At 50.1% G+C, this 9,717-nt stretch overlaps 1 protein-coding gene across 1 annotated transcript; it reads right to left on the reverse strand.

Annotated features, from left to right (window-relative positions):
- Positions 1-5,344: 5,344 nt before the first annotated feature.
- LOC121836311 lies at positions 5,345-8,774 on the reverse strand. Its single transcript, XM_042291172.1, has 2 exons — positions 8,694-8,774; positions 5,345-6,010 (listed from the first exon to the last, which is right to left on the reverse strand). Exon 2 carries the CDS (start codon positions 6,005-6,007, stop codon positions 5,534-5,536), a length of 474 nt encoding a protein of 157 aa, XP_042147106.1. The 5' UTR covers positions 6,008-6,010; positions 8,694-8,774; the 3' UTR covers positions 5,345-5,533.
- Between the last annotated feature and the right edge of the window lie 943 nt (positions 8,775-9,717).

Here is a 9,717-nt window from a genome sequence, read left to right on the forward strand (position 1 = left end):
GCTGACATTGATCCATGACTTTTTCTGGTTGTAACTTGATAGGAGAGGGCTGCGAGCGCGGAAGCGCTCTGCGGGTTTCCGCTTGATGATTTCTTGGTGTGTAGGATATTTAACTGAATAAATATTCCCGGAAACAAACTTCTGAACGTCAGCTCACTCACTACACTCACCCCTTACACACGAAAAAGAAAGGAAAAATTCAAACGAACCGCGCTGACTGACAACTCGTTGTTATATAATTTGTCTTCTACGTCTGGAACTACCGAATTTTTCGCGAACATTTGACTGTGATTAAACTGTCGACCCCCTGGTGCCAATGCCTCCTGTTCAGTTCACTTCAGTTCAGAAAGCGTTTATTGGCCTGAAGGAAGGAACAGAGGGGATCGGACCGGTAACTTATGGGCTTGGATCAAGGCCGGGGAAGGGGGCTTTGGGAACTTATAGATAGATAGGCTGTCGGCCCCACCTTGTGGATAAAATTCAAAAGAGAGGTCATGGCAGCTCGACATTTGTCGGAAGGACCCTCAGGATGAGTCCATTCCTCTAGGCTGGTGACATCTGGTAGTACGTGCTTCCGTCTAATCTCTTCCAACTCTGGGCAAGCCCAAAGGAGGTAGTACTGGTCGACAGGAGTAACGGGGTCGTTACAGAAAATGCAGTGGGATGCTGTGGGTCGCGTAGACCAATTTGCCGGTTAAGCTGCTCCGCATACTTGCGAGCTGCTATAGTGGCTCGGGTGACCTCCCTCGGAGCTCTCGCATGTTTCGGGCCTTTTCTGTAGCGGTGTAGCGCTCTCAGCCGCCGGGCCCAGAGGTTCAACAGATGAAGTTCGGGGGTGGGGTCATGGAGCTTTACTTGTTTTTTGGTGGTTTCAACCACGACGGTTTCCTTGATGGCGTCGCAGAGAGTGGGTGCCTTGCTGTTTTTGACTCCCCTGTCATGAATCGTGCTTCATTTTTCCTTTCTTCACTTAATATACCAGAGTTGTGGGTACGCGGCTGACTGTGTTCCGTGTTCCTTCCTCGTTTGCCGGGGGAATCGGTGGCTGAGTAGTCTCGCGCACACCAGCTCGGAGCACGTGGAGCGAATGCTCGCGCTGCAGAACACAGTATCCTGGGTTCAATCCCCGCCCCTGGGGGGGATCGGTGGCCGAGTGGTCTAGCGCACACCAGCTCGGAGCACGTGGAGCGAAAGCTCGCGCTGCAGAACCCAGGGATCCTGGGTTCGAGCCCCACCCCTGCCCGTCTCGATCTGGATGAGCATCGTACCGGCGTGCGGTCGTGTATCACTACTGCGTGATGCACGTTAAAGACCCCAGGCTAGCGGCTGTACCGCACTGGCTAAATTTCTCATCTACAGCTGGGAGACTCGTCGCCCTTGTGAGGCAGACCAAGTTCTAGGCTGTATAAACACACACACAACCCAATTTTTTCCCCGCCCCTGCCCGTTTCGATCTAGATCAGCGTCGTGCCGGCGTGCGGTTGTGTATCACTACTGCGTGGTGCACGTTAAAGACCCCAGGTTAGCGGTCGTACCGCACTGGTTAAATTGCTGATCTACAGCTGAGACACCAGACGCCCATTAAGCCAGACTGACTTTCGGCTGTATACGCATGGACACAACAATTTGCTTTTGTTTCTCGTTGGTCATTGTCTCTTTGTGCGCGATTTTTCATCATGTCGTATGGAGATGCCGATGCAGTTGGTAAACCTCCCAGTTCTCGTGCACCTTGCCATGAATAAACAAGAGCACGCCTCCCCTAAATTCGATTTGGGTCTCGAGCCGAATACTATGCCGCCAACGTTAATCGTAGCCACGCGTTGGGGTTGGCAAAATAGAAAACTTGTGTTTAGCTCCAGGCATTGTTAGAGTTCGGCTATTCTCATCACCGCAGTAGGTGGACACGAGCCACTCCTCGAGTATCCGCCGAGACATTGATTGTTATGAGCCAAAGCCGAGTGCTAACGCAGTTCTCGTGTCCAGTCATTAGGGAGTTTTAGAATAACGTACGCAATTTTAGCGCACGCTAGCTCTAAATTTAGCGCTTGTATTAGCGCACGCGACGCGAAAGAGTTTTAGAATAGCGTTTCTCCGGTCGCGACGCAAAAGGCCAATCATCTCGCGCTTGCGACGCCACCAAGACACAGTCACAATTTTTATTTCACACACTAAATGCTGTAACTTAAGAAAAAAAAGTTTTCTGGTCCAGAGTATCATTTTAGATTTATTTAAACGTGAGAATGCGACGCGAGCGGTTGTCCGGTCGTGTCCGCTTACGTCGCCTCGGCAAGAGAGGTCTCGAGTACTGACCTTCGCACATCGTACCTTCGCCGAGAAATGTTCGCGCGTCACAAGCATCAAGCTGTCGGTGATCGTTGGGAAACCGAGTACAATGCCGTCCCGTATTGAAAATCGCAGCCCCGAGGATGCCGCCGACGTCGCACTCACGACGTCGCCAAAGCAGCCGCTGACATAATCCTGGAAGCCGCCATCTTTTTTTAACTCTGCTCGTCTTGGCTTTAGCCAACTTCTCATCACGAATCCACCTTGGAGAAGCGCAAAGAATCTTTGCGCTTCTCCAAGGAGGATTCGTGATGAGAAGTTGGCTAAAGCCAAGACGAGAAGAGTTAAAAAAAATGGCGGCTTCTAGGATTATGTCGGCGGCTGCTTTGGCGGCGTCGTGAGTGCGACGTCGGCGGCATCCTCGCGACTGCAATTTTCAATACAGGACGACATTGTACTCGGTTTGGTAGTAATCACCGGCAACTTGATGCTTGCGACGCGCGAACATTTCACGGCGAAGGAACGATGTGCGAAGGTCAGTACACGAGACCTCTCTTGCCGAGGCGACGCAAGCGGAGATGACCGGTCAACCGCTCGCGTCGTGTTCTCATGTTTAAACAAATTAAAATGCTACTCTGGACCAAAAAACTCGTTTTCTTTTACAGTTACCTCATTTCGTGTGTGAAATAACAATTTGACTGTATCTTGGTGGCGTCGCAAGCGCGAGATGCTTCGGCTTTTGCGTCGCGGCGGAGAAACGCTATTCTAAAACTCCCCTGCGTCGCGTGCGCTAATACAAGCGCTAAATTTAGCGCTAGCGTGCGCTAAAATTGCGTACGTTATTCTAAAACTCCCTATGGACTCTAACGCGGCGTAGGAATGTAGGGACACTCGGGCGAGATGTCAATGCAGCCGTTCAATCGGCTGGCACCAGGGTGATGCTCGCACACGCTTCGATGGAGCTCGCTACGACTTTGTGTTTTACATTCTCGCTGGAATTTGAGCACCGAGAGAGCTTGGATGATTGACACCTTGCTCGGCTTGACGTCAGCGTCGCGAGAGTTTAATTAGCGCGTTCGCAACTTTCGGACACAAAGTTGTGCTCGACGAGTTTAGCTACCCAGAGCTTCGCCCCAATCAACGTTATTCACCACGTGGAGATACGGTTCTTTCTTTTTTGCCCTACACAAGCACGGGAGCACGTGCTCACGTGCTCGTGACCCGACGGCGACGAACATATGGACATGGCTAGCCCCTAAGAAGCTTCGCCCTTAAAAAACAATGCAGGTTTATTTTGACTAACTGGAGATTTTTTGATGTGCAGTCGAAATCTTAGATTGGCCTCTGTCAGATTGCGAGCACAAATATGGATTCACGAGCCAGCGCGTTGGCTCAGAGACACTGAGACGTTTTAATGTTTTGTGTTTTGTTTTAATATCATTGCCACTTAAGAGCCACCGAGGTGGTTTTTGATACAAAATATAGTCGAACCATTCCGACAAACACAGTGGCGGGATGGTTAGCATACGTGGCGGAATCCGAAATGGCTTAATCTCTTTCATGGCGCCTATTTCATTTAGATCGAGTCAGGCATGTGTAACACCGTGGTACCGGCGCACAGTATAACGCGCGCAAAAGCAGCTGTGGTGCACCCGCAGCCTCGCGCTTGTTGTTCTGGCACCTCTGGCTCGCGCTCACTGCGGGCATCCAGGCATCTGACACCCTGACATCTGGTGCTTTTTCTGCCTTTCATCTGGCGTTCCAAAAGGCACACGACAAAAAATGCACATCAAGTTGTTCTTGAACACCTGTCTCCATCTGTATTTTATATTAAGAAACTGCAATTCGCTGTAACTGAATGGGAAACGTTTGAGGCCTGATAACATTCTTAACGTGTAATATATCAACATGGAAGTTCTGGAATATATAAACATTAGCGAGTTTTAGTAGACCGTGTTTCCCGCTCCGCTGAGCCCCTCCGCTACCCGGAACTCTACAGCCAAGGCCATCGGCGCGCAGGCGCACTGGCGGTTTCTTCGTAGCGGAGGGCTAGCGGAGCGGGAAACACGGTCTACTAAAACTCCCTATTGAGTTCTGTTTTTACATCGTTTTACATTGTAGAGGCTTGCAGCGACAGCATCGTCTTCCCCGCAACACGCTCCCTCGAGCCGTGGAGGAGGCTAGCACCCACCGGGGATACCCGACACCAGCTCGGGGGCCCGGTTGCGGGCCAGACGGCCAGACCTCCGTGAGGGTAGACGAAACAACTTAAGTCGCACCCACGGCAAGAGAGGAGAAGAGGGCAGACGGCTTGCGTGCAGCGCCCGGTTAGGACGCAGGAACATTCCTCGTAGTTTGAATGTCATTATTCTTGTGTATAGTCCCTCAGAAAAATAAAACGAGTTCAGTAGAACGTTATTTGAATCAACATTGGTGACCCGGACAAACTAAAAAGCCGACCTCAAGCGCTGCGATGAATCAAGATGAAGAGAATGCTTCTGCCAACTCCTCAACCCCGGCGCCCCCTGCGGAAGGCGTCTCCGTCGTCGCCCTCAAGCTCCCACCGTACTGGCCTCCGGATCCCGATCTGTGGTTTCTACAAGTGGAAGCGCAGTTCGCAACTCGGAAGATCACCACTGATCGCACCAAGTATCATCACATCGTGGCCAGCCTTCTGTAGTATTTCTGATCAAGCGGCGGCCAGGGGCCCGTCGTTGAAGCTCAAAGAAGGAATGACACCCGCCGGCTGCTGGTCATGGTCTCTGAGTCTCGAGCACCCCGAGCGCGGGTGCCCGGCCCTGTTTATTTCACGCGCGGCATCGGCTTCTTTCTCAGTGTCGGCATTATGGACTATATACAAATACTACATATTCTCTCCCTCCCTTGACAGAAAAAAAAAACAGAAAAAAAAGAGGAAAATGCCACATAGCATGTTATCTCCTTCCCTTCACAAAAGAAAAAAAAAAACAAGAAAGGGAAAAAATACCACTACTTCTTGAAAAAAAAAAGATTGCTCTTCACACTGCACCAAAAGTTTCGAGAAAAGAAAAAAAAATTAGTCCAAAGATTCAAATGTCCATGATTTCATGAGATGTGGATGATGGGCTCATGTCCAAGATATTCATGACATAGTCTTTAAATCGTTCTGGTAAACGTATATGACGTCTTGGGCGTCCTTCTACTTGAAATGTCAATGGTAGAGGTGTTGAAACAGGCGTGGCGAAGCCCGATTCAGTAGGCGTGCTTGCAGTCAGGTGTGGTGGCGATGAGCATGATGGTGCACCAAAAACAGCATCCGCGGTGGACGCGGCAATTGTATTAGGCGTAGCTGAACCTTCGGGCTCAGGACCAGCACCCGAAACACAATCAGGCGCAGAATCAATTGGGGACTCATGCACTGGAGACGTAACGCCTGCATCGGAGTCCACAGAGGAGGGCCGTGCTGATCTGCCGCTTGAACTGGAGTCTGGCAAAGAGCTGCAGTACCCAAGTCCAAGCAGTGAAGAACTTGGACCATTAGATGAAACAGGAGTCGGGTTTGCAGGCCCAAGAAGGTGGCGAACAGCTCCGTCAATGCATGGCGGAGAAGCACGTGGCGGGGATGAGCCACGACCATGAACATCTGGCGCCATGAAGCCGAACCCAGTGGCACCAGGAACCTGAGTACGTGGAACCGCTGAACCAGGAACCTCAGGAACCCCACGAGGAGGGCAGCCAGGAACATTTACTGCAAGGGGTGAGGGAGATTGGGGGAAAATATTGTCCTCTAGAACCCAAGAATACTTCTTCGAAGGCTGCAGCGTTGTTCGAGTGAGCCTTTCAGCGTTCCACGTTGTTCCATCGTCGAGTTTGTATGTAGACGGACCAATCCTTTCACGGATCTCCTGCGGAGTTGAATATTTATGTCGCATTTTGCCTTTTCGTTTTGACTTGAAAATCTTTACAAAATCTCCAGGTGCAAAAGATGGAACCTTCACGGCTCTGCGTGAGTCAGAGTACTGCTTCATTTTTTTCTGATATACCTGGACCCTATTCGGTAACCCCTGTCGAACTTCAACCCGTGGGATTGAAGGCTCATTGGTATTCCTTCCTTGAAGGTGCAAACGTGTACGATGATTGCGACCATGTAAGAGAAAAGCTGGGGTTTCTCCCGTGGCAGTATGGCGTGTGCTTCTATATACACCAAGATACTCAATGATTGTGTCGTATATAGAACGCTGTTGTACAAGGGCCAACTGAATAGTAGATTTCAGAACTTTGTTAAATCTTTCCACTTGACCATTCGCTTGCGGGTGGCATAACGCAGATTTGGTGTGTTTTATTCCATTTGTCTCGAGGAACTGTGAAAATTCCCTTGAAGTAAATTGAGGTCCGTTATCGCTGGTAATCTCCTGGGGTAGTCCCTCACGAGAAAAAATTGACTTCAGGAAACTGATGACCGAACCAGTCGTGACACTGGAGACAGCTGCCACTTCCGGCCATTTGCTGTGGTAATCCACTACAGTGATGAAAAATCGTTCCTTGGCAGGTGCCTGCTCGAATGGGCCGACGATATCTATGCCAAGCTTGGTCCAAGGATGTAATGGAAACTCTACCGGCTGCAGAGGCGCGGGAGATGACTTAGCTGGCTTGTCGGTCGCTTGGCAGACTGTGCAATGCTGTACGTAGTCCTTAATTTGCATGGAGATGTGAGGCCACCAGTAAAGTTCTTTAATAAGGCTTGTGGTCCTCGAAATTCCTTGATGCGTTTCGTGACCAACCTCAATCACTTGATTCCGAAGGCTAGATGGAACTACGATTTTCTCTCCTTGAAAGAGAAGTCCATCGATCACGGAAAGCTGCTCGCGAACGGAAAAGTATGACTTCAGCTCTGAAGACAGCTTGTTATGCTCTGGCCATGATGAAGAAATAAACGTCATAACTTGAGGGAGCACGGGATCTCTAGCAGTTGCTTCTTGGAAATCCTTCTGGTTAAGGCAAGCACAGATGATAGAAACGACCTCTTCTTTAAAAACTATGCCGTTCTCTGTATCTGATACTGGAAGGCGAGACAAAGCGTCTGCGACGAGATTGTTGCTGCCTTTCTGAAATTCCATGATAAAATTATAATTAAAAAGTCTGGCAACCCAACGGCTGATACGATGAGGCCGGACGCCAGTTCCTTGAGTTGTCATCAGGGTGACAAGTGCTTGATGGTCAGTACGGATGGTGAACTGCCGACCCCACAAATAAACATGCCATTTTTCACAAGCCCACAGTATTGCCAGAGCTTCCTTTTCGCCAGTAGAATACTTTCGTTCAGCCTCCGTGAGAGAACGGGACGCGAACGCAACGGTTTTCAGCTGTCGTCCGTGTTGTTGTTGGAGAACAGCCCCTAAACCGTAATTAGAGGCGTCGGTTGAGACTATGACAGGAATGGTAGGGTCGAACATAGAGAGTATTGGTGCCTGCTGAATGCAGGACTTGATATTTTTGAAACTAACAGCTACATCAGGGGACCAGACATAAGATACACCCTTGCGTAGAAGACGACGAAGGGGTTCAACGACCGTGGCACAATGTGGAAGAAACTTACTATAATACTCTACAAGACCCAAAAAGGCCTTCAATTGTGAAGGTTCTGTTGGCTCTGGAAAGTTGAGGACTGCGTCTATCTTCGACGGAAGGGGTGCTATGCCTTCTGCAGACAAACGATGACCCAAAAAAGAAAGTTCATGAACATTAAAAACAGCTTTTCGATTTAATTTCATTCCTGCCTGAGCGATTCTTTTGAGTACGTCTCGCAGGTTATCATCGTGCTCCTGTTGGGTTGACCCATATACAATGACATCATCTAGATAGAACTGGACGCCTGGACAGCCTTTGAGAATTTTGGACATTACTTGTTGGAAAGCCGCAGGGGCGGAAGCTAATCCAAAACAAACACGTTTAAAACGGAAAAGCCCCTCATGGGTCACGAAAGCGGTGAGGTCGCGACTATTAGGGTCGAGGCGGACCTGATGGTAGGCGGATGCTAAATCCAATTTTGAAAAATGTGATGCTCCTCGAAGCGAGTTTAACAACTCGTCGATATGTGGGAGTGGAAAAGAGTCAACGACGATAGCTCGATTCGGCGCTCTCAAATCAACACACATCCGGATTCCGCCGTCTTTCTTTTTTACTACGACGATAGGTGAAACCCACTCCGAGGCATTAACGCGCTCGATGACGCCTTGTCGCTCAAGTTTCAGAATCTCTGCTGTGACCGCATCACGCAGAGTAAGCGGTAAACGACGGAGCTTTGACTGTACGGGTGGAACATGGTGCCGTACAGTAACGGTATGAGTGTGATTTTTAACCAGTCCCAGCTCAGAACTGAAAAGATCTTCAAATTCTTCGAAACCAGGTGGCAGTTTGGAGAAATCACTCACCGAAGAAGACTTTGATTTCTGTTCTGAAGTATCAGAAGAAGGAGCACTTGAAGATGATGGGAAATGGTCGCTAGCGGAACCAGAAGGACTTGAAGTCTTGTAAAATGATGGTGTGAGTGGACTACTTGGAGCATCAGATGAGCTCGGAACTTGTGATGTTGAACCCGCGGTGCGCGGTGACTGCGGGATGTCAGCCGATTTCACATGTCCGTGGTCGGCCGATCGGGAGTCAGCTGCATTAATATAAAAACATTTCAGCTGTACCCCTGACAAAATAAGCTTGAGATCACGGACGGCGTCTGTGCCGAGCAGAGAACGTCCCTTGCTCACAACGTAGAAGAGGATGGTCGCGAAGCGATTGTTGAAAGCGACATTTGCATGAAAACAGCCTAAGACTGGGATGGATCCCTGAAGGTAATGCACCAAAGTGCGCGGTGGTTTCATTAATTGAATTCGACAATTCCTGGTAATTCTTTGGAAGGTGGGTTCAGAGATGATAGAAACTTCCGATCCAGTGTCAATTAACAAAGACATCGGGATGCCGTTTACCTGTACATCGGCAATGAAGTTTTGTCGTCGTCGGCTGGCTGGCTGCGGCGACTCATCGTAAGACCCAACAGTGTACACGCTGGGTCGTAGGTCGTCGTCGTCGTCGTCTGGGAACGTCACGATGCCATGGATGGGAGTGCTGGCATGACCAGCTCCGGAACGCTGGTACCGGCGCCCGAAGGATTGGCCACGTCCAGTCGGCAAGGCTAGTTGACGTCGATCGCTGCCGACGGGTGGAGGCGGGTAACTCCGGCAGACGTTAGCGAAATGCCCGGACTTGCCACACGAGAAACACGTTGCCCGCGAAGCAGGGCACATCTCTCGGGGATGGGGCCGACGGCCACAAAATTGACATGGCACTTCGTCACGCGGAAAAGTGTGTGCTCCCGGAGGTGCATCACGCGCCGAACGACGGTCCGAGGTACGGGTCAGTACCCGAGATTGGTGAAAAGGTGAGTAGGAAACGCCTACAGCA

This window comes from Ixodes scapularis, unplaced genomic scaffold (assembly GCF_016920785.2).
Source record: "Ixodes scapularis isolate PalLabHiFi unplaced genomic scaffold, ASM1692078v2 PGA_scaffold26__3_contigs__length_393636, whole genome shotgun sequence".
Lineage (NCBI taxonomy): Eukaryota > Metazoa > Arthropoda > Arachnida > Ixodida > Ixodidae > Ixodes > Ixodes scapularis.

Excerpts from the sequence above, each read along its gene's own strand:
- LOC121836311 (XM_042291172.1), bottom strand. The coding sequence starts at position 6,007 with ATGTTCCTGGCTGCCCTCCTCGTGGGGTTCCTGAGGTTCCTGGTTCAG.